Source organism: Podarcis liolepis (assembly GCF_965112155.1).
Source record: "Podarcis liolepis genome assembly, chromosome: 10".
Taxonomy (NCBI): domain Eukaryota; kingdom Metazoa; phylum Chordata; class Lepidosauria; order Squamata; family Lacertidae; genus Podarcis; species Podarcis liolepis.
In genome coordinates, this window is record NC_139562.1 from 58620307 (window position 1) to 58634116 (window position 13810).

Consider the following 13810-nt stretch of genomic DNA (forward strand, 5'->3'; position numbering starts at 1 on the left):
TTAACCAAGCAGTGCCTACTGATGTTCTTAATGGCGTTTTGTGGATTTTTGTGGACCGTTTTTACTTACCTTTCAAATGTTGTAAGCCGCTGTGATACACTTTACGAAGGTCCGGGTTGTAAATACATGAAGCACTTAAGGTTGTGGTATGGACCTGTGGATGGGGTGGGGTCCAAACTATTTTAAGTGCCAAAAGGGGCATTGTGGGTGAGGGTTATAGAATGGTGCCTCTGGGGCTGGCCAGGGGGTGCTGGTTGTCAGGAACTGAGCCAGCCTTGGAGTAAGCAAGCAAGCAGGCGAGGGAGCCCAGCCAGCCAGCCAGTCCTCCATCCCTTGCCGTTGGGAATGGACAGACAAGTCTCAGGTCCCTGTGGGGCAGTGTGAGGAGGCACCTCTCTTTGGGGCAGAGGGGGCAGCTCAAAAACTAGGGGCGGTGGCAGTGACAGCGGCTGCAAGGGGACTACCAATGGAGAGGAGAGGAGGCTGAGGGAACACTCCACAAGGGAGCGTGTTCAAAAAAGTGTGAGAGGCTGCCAGCTCTGCAGGCAAGAGGTGACATAACTGGGCTCCTGAGCCCCCCAGAATATAGTTGCTCAAGGGACACCTGGACTCAAAAAGGTTGAAAACCTCTGAGCTAAAGTGTGCACAGATTTCCTTTACACCCAAAGTGTCGTAATCTTGGTGTGGTTTCCGCTTCCAGAAGGAGAAGCGCAAATTTAGCCTGACGGAATCGGCTTGCGAGCTTCTCCGTGGTTATGTTGCAAGGCAGACTTTTCCATCCGTTGACTTCTGCATTGTTTCTTCGAATCGCAAATCTTCCCCTTCCAAGAATCTGTTAACACAGTTGGCAGACAGGATGAAGTCACCGTTTGGGACTGCAGAACTTCTCTGTATGGTGTGGCCTTTGTTTCCCATCCCACCTTTTGCGAAATGCCTCGCTTTTCTCCCCACTTTTCATGCTGCCCAACTTTCCGTGCTGTCAGTGTTTACCCGTTTAGGGCCTTGCCACCACCTTCTCCTTGGCTTCTTCTATTTCTCCTAACCCAGTGCTTCCCAAACTTGGGTCTCTGGCTGTTTTGGGACTACAACTCCCATCACCCCTAGCTCGCAAGACCAGTGGTCAGGGATGATGGGAATTGTAGTCCAACAACAGCTGGAGAACCACGTTTGTCCTAACCCATCCAGATTGCTGAAACAACAACAAAATCACATCTGGCAACAAATGTGCCCCTTTGGTTTCAGATAGCACATGGGTAGACGAATCTAAAAAGCCCAGGACACAAATTTTCATGGCCCTCTAGCATCCATGGTGGCTCATTTACCAGCAGTAATGTGTTTAGCTTTAAACTCTGGAAATGTAGATTCGATTCTGATGAAGCTAGGCCTCCTAGAGCAAAATATACACCAGGAGGCTTAATTTGGTCAGAATCGAGAATATACAGTTCCAGAGTTAACGCTAAATACATTACTGCCGGCAAATGAGCCACCATACAGACTTGTCTCCATTTGGGAACATTTTCACCTATGAGAATGCTGTGGTAATAGGAGTTTGCATATGTGTGTTGGGGAGTTTGGGAATTGCTTCCCAATGTGGGCACAGCAAAAACATTTGCGCAGATCTGTAAATGTGCAAGAGGCACTCCTGATTTGCGTTAATTTCCTTTCTTAACAATTTTAATATAAGATGTTGCAATGGCTACTGGTGGGGACGCTTCTCACTGTATTTCCAACACATTAACTAGTTTCAAGGGGATATTACCGATCCAGTGCATCACTAATTGTTAACGTTTCACTCTAGGTCATACTGGCTTTGTAATACAGTGGTACCTCGGAAGTCGAACAGAATCCATTCCGGAAGTCCATTTGACTTCCAAAATGTTTGGAAACCAAGGCACGGCTTCCAATTGGCTGCAGGAAGCTCCTGCAACCAATCGGAAACCGTGTTGGATGTTTGTGTTCCAAAGAATGTTCACCACTGGAACACTCACTTCCGGGTTTGTGGCGTTCAGGAGCCAAAACGTTCGACTCGCAAGGCGTTCGGGATCCAAGGTACGACTCTATTAGGATTCAATATGTACCAGGGTTATTGCTTCCTAAGCTTTCCGGCTTTCTTGCTGTCATTTTTTGGGGGTGCAGTTTAAAAACGATTTGTATTTATATATAGCTTGTTCAAGTCATCAAATAACTCCACATACATTATCCCAGTCAACTTTACCAAGTAGCCCCGTAAGGTTGAAATCATCATCTCTGTATTCAAAGTCCCATTATTGAGTTCATTACTGTTGAAATTTGAACCCGGCGTTTCCCAGCTGATTTGCAGAGCTCTGTTTCCTAAATAACTATTTTGTCAACCTCTCTGAAACGTAGAATTGGTAAGGGTTTTGCTCCGCGAGCAAATGACACAAAACTTTGTCATGTTCTATTCCTCAGTGCTCTCATACTGTCCGTCTGGTGGAAATGATTGTTCCACAAAATGCTTTCTCTATTAATATTCACTTTTTTATTTTAAAAAGGATTTTGAAACGTAAGCTAGAGTGTTTTTTCTTTCTTTTGGAAACAGGATTACTATTTCTGCCACAAGCGTTCAATGCGTGATTATAAGAGCACTCTGTATAATTATAATGTTTATCATGCATGTCCCCCGAAAATAATCTTTTTCCCGTGTCTCTGCCGCTTCCCTTTGTGTTTTGCAGGGACTCCAACCGTCATGTTAAGATAAAGCAGAAAGGAGCAGTGCTGAACATGCTAAAGAGGTTAGACAAAATAAGGTTCAGAGGTCACAAGAGAGATGAGTTCCTCGATTTAGCAGAGTCTCCTAATGCTTCCGACACTGAATGTGGAGATGAAATTCCTATGAAAATACCTCGTACGGCAGGCAAAGACAGCGATGAATTGAGAGACCCTGTAAGTATCTGCGCTATTGACATACGTGCCAACTCCCTGGGGCCCGAGCACCCACAAAATTCCCCATGGAGGGGCCGGGCACCCACAGAATTCTGTGCCAGGGCCATGCACGCTGCATAGCACCCGGGGCCAAGATGGCACTCCTGGCTGAACGAACGAATGAATCTTTATTGCTAAAAGCTATAAGCTGTCACATGGGACGCGGGTGGCACTGTGGGTTAAACCACAGAGCCTAGGGCTTGCTGATCAGAAGGTTGGCGGTTCGGATCCCCGTGACGGGGTGAGCTCCCGTTTCTCGGTCCCTGCTCCTGCCAACCAGCAGTTCGAAAGCACGTCAAAGTGCAAGTAGATAAATAGGTGTCGCTCTGGCGGGAAGGTAAACAGTGTTTCTGTGCGCTGCTCTGGTTTGCCAGAAGTGGCTTAGTCATGCTGGCCACATGACCCAGAAGCTGTACGCCGGCTCCCTCGGCCAATAAAGCGAGATGAGCACTGCAACCCCAGAGTCAGCTATGACTGGACCTAATGGTCAGGGGTCCCTTTACCTTTATAAGGATACAAACAATTGATTTAAGACTGAACAACAAGAACAGCAAAGCAAGCATACAAAAATGCAAAAATCACACCTGCATAAGTTAAGTAAGCACTCCACGTCTCACACTCCCCCTTATGATACTTGTCTTGGTGCCTAGCTCTCAACTTACTTGCAGCCAAGGCAAATTTTGCAACCTGCGCAGTAATAAATACATTATTTCTAGCCAGCAAAATAAGAGATTTGCTCAACGGCAGTTTGGTTGGAAAGAGAGCAAAGGATGTAATCGAGGAATTTTTGTCTAGGGCTAATGATGTGTGTCTGTGTGTGGTCACTTTCTTATTTTGAAAAACATTTTAAGTGTTTGTAACGCGAAAGTTATGCTCTATTTGGTTTTTCTTATTAGTCCCATGCGCACTTAATGCTTTAACTGTGGTTTGTTTTCTGGACGGATCATATCTGAACGTCTAATTCAGTGATGAGGAACCTGTGGTTTTTCCCATTATTGTTAGATTCCCAGCTCCAATCAGCCCCGGAAACCAGCAGTGATCAGGGAAAAGGAAATTTGTGGCTCAACAACATCTGGAGGGCCGCAGATCCCCCCCCACACATTTAACCCATAGTTAAAAATTAGCCACAGATCAGGATGTGAAATGTTTCAAGAGCTTTTTTGAGTTTTGTCAACCATTGTTCAGTAATACTTCTGGACCAAAGTGGTCCATGGTGAAGGCAATTTACTTCCCTCTTCTGCCTTCTTGTCTGCAGGGTGAGAAATAACTGTCACTCATGTCTCTGTGTACCTATCCTCTGAGCTTAACTTTTTCATTAGACATTTGAGATCCTAATCAGAGAAGGCTGTAAATTTCAGGGTTATATCTGAACCAGGCCACCGGGAAGTGGAGATAAATCTGGTCTTGGAAGCAGAACATGTTCCGCTTCCTGTTGAGTGTGTTCCATTTGTAAATTGAGTCCCCTGCTGCTGTGGGAAAGCACGCTTTGGTTTAAGAATGGACTTCCAGAACTGATGAAGTTCAGGAACCAAGGTACCACTCTACATAATTACAAAGATAACAAAAGTAGTCGTAAACAATAAATGAAACACATCGAAAAGTGCACAACCAAATTGAACCATTTCCACATAAATCGTAATTAGATCTAAAAATAAAAATACAAAAAGTTAGTATCGATTAACAGCAACAACTTTCCCCAACAAAACTCCCGAAAGAACACCCTAACCCCAAAGTCTGTTTGGCAGCCTCAGCTTTTTGTAGCTGGAGTCAGTCCCAGCAAGGCAGGGAGCAGGTCTTGCAGCCAATATGGTCTTCTGGCTTCTTCCGCAGCACCAGCTTTTGTTTTAGATGCTCCTGCCGGTATATAATCCCTGGGGCTGGTGTGTTGTGTGTTCAGCTTATACAAACGGCCTGCTACTCATGTGACTACCCATGTGACTACCCTGTAACTAACCCAGTATTTTAAGACGGGCGGGTTGGCATTTTAATTCGGGCAACGACTGACAGTGTAGGCAGGACGACAGATTGGGAACGAACGGCTATCAATTTGGGTTCTGTTGATCAGAGCCCAACCTAGTTGCCTTTAGCCTTCAAGATTTTGACAACAGCAACTGTGTCATGACCTTATTTGAGGTGGCTTATCCTAGTGGTGCCGTGTAATCCTCTTCTGGAGGAGGAATGAAAAGAGGGGGAAAGAATGACAGAAAGATGGGGAAGAGGAAAAGCCTAGCTTTTGGTTGGTCTAGCTGTGTGCTGCCTACTCCGACTCGCTACCAGGGCTGAATAAAAATCAATGGATTTTTTTTTTAAAAAAAACATATTTTAAAAATGTAAATAAGATTTTTTTTATAATTTAAATTGGATTTTTAAAATAAAATGCTTTTGGAGGAAAAATCTTTCTAAAGATAGTTTTCTATTTAAGTTACATTATAGTCCATCAGGAAATAAGGATTTGTTTAAGTTTTTCAGGTGTGCTAAAACTCAGTCTTTTTTTCTTTCTTTAAATGTTTAACCATATCAGTTAACAAACATGGATACATATGCTATAATGTTATTGTTTTAGTTAAATAAATTGATTCAATTGTTATTAAGGAAATGATCACTTTTCTCCTTCCAATAAAGTACAGCAGAAAAGTTGTCCAAATATAAACATTTAACTTACTAAACCTTGCCTTCATTTAATAATTATCGGTTTATGTATTTCTAATAGTATAACCAAATCAGTAATTTTTGATATAACTGTAAAAACTACTCTGAAAAATTATTATTCCAAAAACGAAACCTTCATCTGGTTGCAAATATTAAGAGGCTACCAGCAAGAATGAGTCTTTCTGGGAGGGAAAAATTATTTAAATCATATCTTACTGACTAGTGATTTAAATCATGATTTAAATTGATTTGACTTAAATCAAATCCACCCTGCTTGCTACAGCTCACCAAGATCTGCCAAAATAAAAAAGTTCCTTCCAGTAGCACCTTAAAGACCAACTAAGTTAGTTCTTGGTATGAGCTTTCGTGTGCATGCACACTTCTTCAGATATCTGAAGAATATCTGAAGTATCTGAAGAAGTGCATGCACACGAAAGCTCATACCAAGAACTAACTTAGTTGGTCTTTAAGGTGCTACTGGAAGGAACTTTTTTATTTTGACTATGGCAGACCAACACGGCTACCTATCTGTAACAAGATCTGACAAGGTCCCCTTTCCCAACACGGATTGATTCATGTACAGAGCCCTCTTCAGCTTGGCACCAGCATAAATGAAAGCTCGTCTCCTTCCTTTATATCCCCAACAAACACTTTGCTCTGCAGGAGAGGGCTTCATTCAGGCGCCATCTTGCCTGGAGTTCTGCTCCACATGACGCACCTTTAGTGTGTCAGGACCCACCCTATGGAATTGGTCTTCTGTTACAGATCAAGCAGGCGCCATCTTCCCTGTCCTTTCGATGCCTGTCGAAATATTTTCCTCTTTCAACAAGCCATCCCCGTGGAGATTCTTATCCTACTCAAGTATCTGTAATGGATTCGAAATTGCTTTTAAGTGGTTTTAAAGATGCAATTGTTTTAATTTATATACGTTTCTGTTGCATTATGAAATTGCTTTGAGATGCTTCACAGAAAATAATAACAATGATGATGATGATGATGATGTTCAATGCAGAAAAAGCCACAGTGAGCCAGGACAGCCCTGGAATATACCAAGAGTATATTAAAAACCACCCTGATTGGCCACAGAGCGCATTTTTCCCACTGAGGAATGAAGTAGATCTTGATCCCCTCCCCCTCTTTCCTTTCTCCTTCTGTGATGGAACTCCTGTTTGGGGACTTCCCTGGCTTTTTTCTGGCCCACGTAGGACCAGTCTGGATAGTTGGCCTTGGTGAAGATTTGACGTTTTCACCCCCAAAAAGTTTTTGATTTGAGTTTCTACTGAAATGAGGCTGCATTTTAATTTTAATGTTGTATTTTAATCTTGTTAAATTATTATTATTATTATTATTATTATTATTATTATTATTATTATTATTATTAAATAATAATAATAGGCCATGCTTGTCCAACATCCAAGAGACTGCAATCTACTCCCACTATAAAAAACTGGCGGTGATTGATCTACCCACTGGATTGACCAAAGTTGTTGAGCTTTTTTTTGGGGGGAGGGGTCCCACAATCTACCACAGGCAACCTGTGATCTACCAGTAGCTCACAATCTGCCTGTTGGCCATCACTGACCTAGGCAATTACTTAAAAGCAACTGAATGGGATCAGAGCATACAGTGGTGCTCCGCAAGACAAATGCCTCGCAAGACGAAAAACTCGCTAGACGAAAGGGTTTTGCGGTTTTTGAGCTGCTTCGCAAGACGAATTTCCACATGGGCTTGCTTTGCAAGACGAAAACGTCTTGCAAGTTTGTTTCCTTTTTCTTAACACCGTTAATACAGTTGCGACTTGACTTCGAGGAACAACTCATAGAATGCGGTGTGGTAGCCTTTTTTGAGGTTTTTGGTGATTTTTGAAGCTTTTCCAAAACTTTCCCGACACCGTGCTTTGCAAGACGAAAAATTCGCTAGACGACAAAACTCGCGGAACGAATTAATTTCGTCTTGCGAGGCACCACTGTATATGTACTGGGAGGTGGTAGATTTAACCCTCCTCCTTGCACCATTTTCCTGACATAAATCTCCCTTTAAAAGTCTGTTTTCTATCTCGGGGGTCAGTACCTGGGGCTGGCGAGGCACTAGAGCTCAGGGAAGTCCCTATGCCTACCTTTCCTATGATCAAACGGGAAGGTTTCTAGGGCAGCTTTCATGTCAAAAATGTTAGGTGATTTGGTTCTGGGTCTTTTACGTCTCCATTGTTTTGGCCACAAGTTAAGACAGAGAGGCTCCATGCACCCGAGTTTAGACCTCAAACTTCAACTGGCAGCTTCTATAAATTCAGCTCTGTAGAAGGACAGATCTCGACAAACAGATGTAGTAAAGTGAAGGACAGCGCATGGTAGATTGAAAGGGACCTTGTGTTGAAGGTGGGTCTTAAGTCTGGAATTGCTGGAGGCCGTTGAAGTTCACTAACGCAATCAAGTCAGGGACTTGCAACGTGGTGAAAGCAATGAGCAGATATTGGTGGCTGCTGATGGCCCCTTCTCAAGTGTTGTAGACTTGCTTGTTCCAGCCTCTTGAGTTAAAAATAACCTGCTCTGTGCCATGCCACAAAAAAAAAGAGTGGATTCTAGAGCTGTTATATTGACTCTGCTGCGTGACCTTGACGTGTGAATTAAAACGCAGCTCAAGGCAGCTGAGTCACAACCATTTCTGTTCACCTGTAGTGCAAAGGAGCTCCTGAGGGGTTCAAACCAAGTTTGCTTTCCAAATATCGATTGCCCGTCCACTTATAAACTTATAGTCCTAGAGGTTTGATAATCTTATTATTTCTCCCTGATCATTTAGTATAACCTAGTTCATAGGCTCCCATTCCGTAATTCTGATTTTTATGATTGCTTCTGAGAATGGAGGTTCGTTTAGCCACTATGCCTAAGAGCTGCCAATTGACCTGTTTTTTAAGATGGTTTTTCTAAAACTTCTTAACAAGGTGCCTGAGTCAGGTTTCCTCCAGTAGTAGGGTTAGTTTCTGCTGTCCCGCAGCTGCTCCTACCTTACTTCCTGGTTATGTCCACAACTTTCTTTTTTCTTTTTCATAATTTTTTTTATTCCGTTTTGCAGATAATATCTACATTGAAATATCAATCATAATCTTAAACAAAATCCTTAGACTTTCCTCCACCCCTTCATGGGTCCCATTGTTAATCTTTTTCATTTGCATCTTATAACTTCTTCCACTTTTCCTTAAAACACTGCTTTTACCATAGTTCATGTTACATTACAAGTGTTATAACAATCCTGCCAATGTTTTCAGTTGTTTGCAGCGTTCTCCAAGATAACTTATAAATTCCCCCCATTCCTTATTAAAGTTCTTATCTTCCTGGTTTCTGATCCTCCTGATCATTTTTGCCATTTTGGCGTAGTCCATCATCTTCATCAACCCTTCTTCTTTATTGGGACTTTTTCTTCTTTCCATCTCTGGGCTAGAATTATCCGCGCTGCTGTCATGAATAGTCTTTTCTGCTCCTGTGGTATTTCTGCACCTAATAAAAAATGCTTCTGGTTTTTCCACAAACGTTATTTCAAACATTTTTTTTGTTTCATACCGTACTTTTCTGTGTATAAGACGATGTATTTTTCTTAAAGAATTACGTTGAAAATTGGGGGCTGCCTTACACACGGGTAGCGCATTGGGGGGACATGGGATTGGTTGCTTCCGCGAGCCGGAGATTGTCAGTGGCTATTGGGCGTGTTATTGGCAGCTGCAGCAAAGACTGTTCTTGATTGGTTGTCGCTGCGTTAATTGGGTGGGCGGTTGTTGGCTTCCGCTGGCTTGGGGACAGATGATAGAGCCACTCCGCCATTTGGAGGAGGTGGAGTTGCGGGCTTCATGGCCCCAGCCCCCGCGTGATTGGGGGGATTCCCGGCTGCGTCACCTCCTGGCCAGCCAATTGGCTGGCTCTGGGGGTGTGGCCTGCCTTATTTAAACCAGGACGCGGCCGGGGATCTCCCTCTTTGCCGCCAGCAAGCTGTTCCTATGGAGGTGAGGGCCTAAGGCACGCCCCCTAGCGGTGACCCCGGGGGAGTTCCTCGTTGATGTGCATCAGCAGGACTCCCCATACTGGTAGTTAACCCTTCCCGGACTTCAAGCGGACGGGCTGAAGTTGGATATAGTTGGTTAGGACCCAATGCCTAAGCCAATACTGCTCATCACCTGTAACCAATAAAGTTGTGGCCTTATTTAGCCCATTAACCTTAATAATTGTGTCATGTGTCATTATTTCCACTGGGGGGGCGGGAACTCGCCACACAAGTGGCTTTTCCAACGCGTGTGAGTGAGCTCAACAGCTATGGGCAATCTCCCCCCATTTTCTTAATTTGGAGTCCCCAAAAATAGGGGGCGTGTTATACACGGAAAAATATTTTATATCATTTCCCAAAATGCTTTTACTGCCTTGCACGTCCACCACATATGATAAAAGGTGCCTTCCTTCCCTTTACATTTCCAACATATATTTGTCGCAATTCTATACATTGCCCACAACTTTCACCGGTGTGGATACATATTGTATGACACCCTGTGCCTACTTACCTGGGAGTAAATCCCATTGAATCCAAGGGGCTGGATTTTGTGTAGACACATATGGGAACGCACTGTTGGTGCGGTTCCCCCCCCCCCCAAATTGTTGGGATCATTTATAATTCAAAGCTATTTTTGTTTCATCTGTTGCTGCATCTAGAAAACACGATACAAAAGGCCATGTTGTTGTTTGCATTACGTATGAAATGAAATGTTATTTCAGGTGCATAACTATGTACATTACATGGATAGAAATAAAGGCCCAAATGCCAGATGCACGTTGTTCTCATCGTAGTTAATACATGTTGGAACCTGAGCAGGCTACCTGTATTGTATCCAGTTTCATGAGATTATATCTCATTATGCAGTTCTTTCTAGATTACTGTGTAGAGCGCAGAGTTTTCTTAAGGTGACTCTTCGACCCTGGCTGCTTTAAACACAGATTCCAGCAAAATAGGAATTTGCAGTTCCGGTTTTTCGGCCAAGTCTGTAGTTACAGCACCATTTTACACGGCCTTGTAAAGAAACTATTAGCTGACATTGTCTGCTCACTGTTTCGTGTCAACCTTGTAAGACATTAGCATTACAGTGGTGCCTCGCAAGACGAAAAGAATCCGTTCTGTGATTCTCTTCGTCTAGCGGTTTTTTCGTCTTGCGAAGCAAGCCCATTGATGGATTAGCGGATTAGCGCTATTAGCGGCTTTTAGCGGCTTATCTGCTGATCGGATCAGCTGATAAGCGGCTTAGCGGCTTAGAAAAAGGGGGGGAAGGGAAAAAACCCAGCAGGAACTCGCAAGACATTGTCGTCTTGCGAAGCAAGCCCATAGGAAATTCGTTTTGCGAAGCACCTCCAAAACGGAAAACTCTTTCGTCTAGCGAGTTTTCCGTCTTGCGAGGCATTCGTCTTGCGGGGCACCACTGTATTCGCCACAGGTGAGCAGATCAACAGCTGCTTTTAGAAAACTGCTATAGCTGGAAGAAAACTACTGTAGTTTATAGTTACTATATGCTTAGGTGATCCAGTTGAAAAGACAGTGAGTATGTGAGCATGCTCAGTGTTGCTTGTCGATGGAAAATATTGTAATTGCATTGCGTGTTACAAATTCCTATTCTAATACAGTGGTACCTCAGGTTAAATACTTAATTCGTTCTGCACTTAACCTGAAACTGTTCTTAACCTGAAGCACCACTTTAGCTAATGGGGCCTCCTGCTGCTGCCGCGCCGCTGGAGCCCGATTTCTGTTCTCATCCTGAAGCAAAGTTCTTAACCTTAAGCACTATTTCTGGGTTAGCGGAGTCTGTAACCTGAAGCGTATGTAACCCGAGGTACCACTGTATTGGAAAATCGAATACAATTTTTGTGAAGATTAAATGCCAAAGATAGGCACAACCCATTTAGTGTGCACTGACAAAATACGTCATGATTAATGCAAAACCTTCTGTGACTGAAGCCTTGCCACTTAGCTCTGGGTTCAGCTTGGCTATATTTAATTGCCATGTGACTTCCCCAGAGGAGCGAGCACATTTTAAGGGAGGTTTACAATATTTTGCAACACAGCTGGTGTTTAGCAATAAAAAACCTGCCTTTTGTAAATATTAGAAAGGAAAAAGTACGCAGGGAAATTCTGGTGACGTCGTCGGAATTTTTGCTTTTTTGGAAACTTGGCGATGGAACCGAAACATGGATGTGCTTTGAGACGTTGGAGCCAAGAATTTTAAGAGAGAAAAGTTTGCATTCTTCTCCTCTCCCCCCCCCCCCGATTTTTCATGAAAACTCCGATGGATGCGGATGAAACTTTTTCAGGGACTGTGTCATGGCAGAAAACCCTTTTAAAATTGTGGAACAGGCTCTGAGGAGTGGCTCAGAAAGAAGCTATTGTAGTAAGACCTGACGGAGAGCATTTTAGTCATGCTTGCCATGCTATTTAACTACATTTGGTTTAGCATACGTTGGCATAGTTCCACAAGTAATACTGTTTGTCTTGTTCTGGGTTATTAAAGATTGCTGCTCAGATTCGTTCCATGCCCAGTGTATACCTTCCATTCTAGTTGTCAGCAGCAGGGATTTTATAATTTTTGACGTCTGCATTGTCTTGCAGCGCATAATTTACATCTGTCAATTTTGCATGTGACTCTGCCAAAGTTTTCAGAATCTATTATTGAGTGAAGGTGGTGAGCCGATCGTAGCTGCTATCGCACAAACTTGTGTTGGAAAGACAGATTAGAAATTGGCTTGGAGGGGAGCTACATAATTGACTGGCGACAAAATTGGCCCGTGAGCCATTTTTAAATTCCATTGATATCTCACCTTCCTCCCTTCCATGGAACTCAATGGGCAAAGCAATGGGTCTTCTGTCCCCTGACATTTAGTTTCAGCATGTTGTTGCATCGCGTGTCTTCTGGCAATGCCAAGTTAATTGGCCACTCTTTTTGTAAAAAATATTTTATTCTCGCCTTGTTTACTTCCAAGCAATATGTGTTGACGGTTCGCATCCAGAAATGTCATTTGTTGCAGGGCAAACGATAACCAATATACTACTATAAAAGCAGTCCTTAGTGGTACCCTTCATCCTGACATAGTTTGATAATTTTGACCCAGTGATGTCTTTATTAGCTCCCTGCCGACTCATTTCATGCGGTTTAGCAATCCACTTTGTCAAAGATATCCGCACACATACCTCTGATTTTTGTGTGTATATATATATTCCTTTGTTTACGCTTTATCTAGCTTCTCAGTTCCTTGAAAACAGCTCTCTTTTCTAGGAAGTTAATGCTGTCTGCCTCCTGAATTTTGCACTGCCGCATCTTTCTCACTGTTTTTGCATAGTAGGAATCTGGTTATTTCCAACGCGTGCTAGGTATTTAAACTTGCCAGGTTTTTCTCATATGCTCCGAACATGGGTGCTCCCCTCTATTGTCTGCCTTGCACGAGGACTGCAGTCCCTTCTTTGTTACAGCTCGCTCCATCATATATTAGCATATACATGAGACGGGATTTATGCAGCGTCAGCCAGTGTTCAGCAAATGCTTTAATTTACATGGCTGATAATTGCTTAAATACTTTCTTTGAAGGAGGGGAAAAAAACCCCCCAGCTCTATTGACTTGGAATGCCCATAATTTGAAAAGTGCTTTCCACCCAATAGAAAAGAGTTTTGATGGTGATGATTTTTGCTGCAGAACTCAAATGCTTTCCCTTATGGCTCTCAGAAAGCCTGAGCATGCGCAGTGTCCGAAGACGGCTGACTGAAGAGGCACGGTTTCTTTTCTTTAGCTCCTATTGATTTGTTTCAGAGAGCTAATGCTGAATAAGAGGTTTGTCGATCTGCTCTGCACTTAGCTTAAAAAAAAAATAATACAATAATCCGCACCCACGTTTTATGAATTGCTTTGAGTTTTTTTTCCTTTTGGAGTGTGCAGACAACCCTTTGAGAGAGGCTGCTTTCTTACCCACCAATGTTTTTGTTCTCTCTGCCTTTCCCCTATCTAGGCTGGTCCTGGGACCATCAACATGGCTTCGGGAGTCCAGGATTACAACAGAACGGAGTCAGATAGATTAAATGAGATCAAAGGCCATCTGGAAATTGCCTTACTGGAAAAACACTTTCTACGTAAGTACACAGGAATGTTTTTATGGCATGATAGTGGCGCATGTAGCAATGATCTGGTGCATGGCCAGGAAATGGGGGGTA

At 43.2% G+C, this 13810-nt stretch overlaps 1 protein-coding gene across 8 annotated transcripts in view; it reads left to right on the forward strand.

The window, feature by feature from the left end:
• GRAMD4 (GRAM domain containing 4) overlaps window positions 1–13810 on the forward strand; it is a 97504-nt gene that overhangs the window by 25861 nt on the left and 57833 nt on the right. For 7 of the 8 annotated variants that reach the window (XM_083463538.1, XM_083463534.1, XM_083463540.1 and 4 more), the window contains exons 2-3: window positions 2694–2904; window positions 13609–13729. In XM_083463538.1, the coding sequence (XP_083319664.1) occupies window positions 2694–2904; window positions 13609–13729 (332 nt within the window). Of the gene's footprint in view, window positions 1–2693; window positions 2905–13414; window positions 13434–13608; window positions 13730–13810 lie in introns of those variants that run through there. The other variant, XM_083463541.1, reaches the window with a different exon arrangement.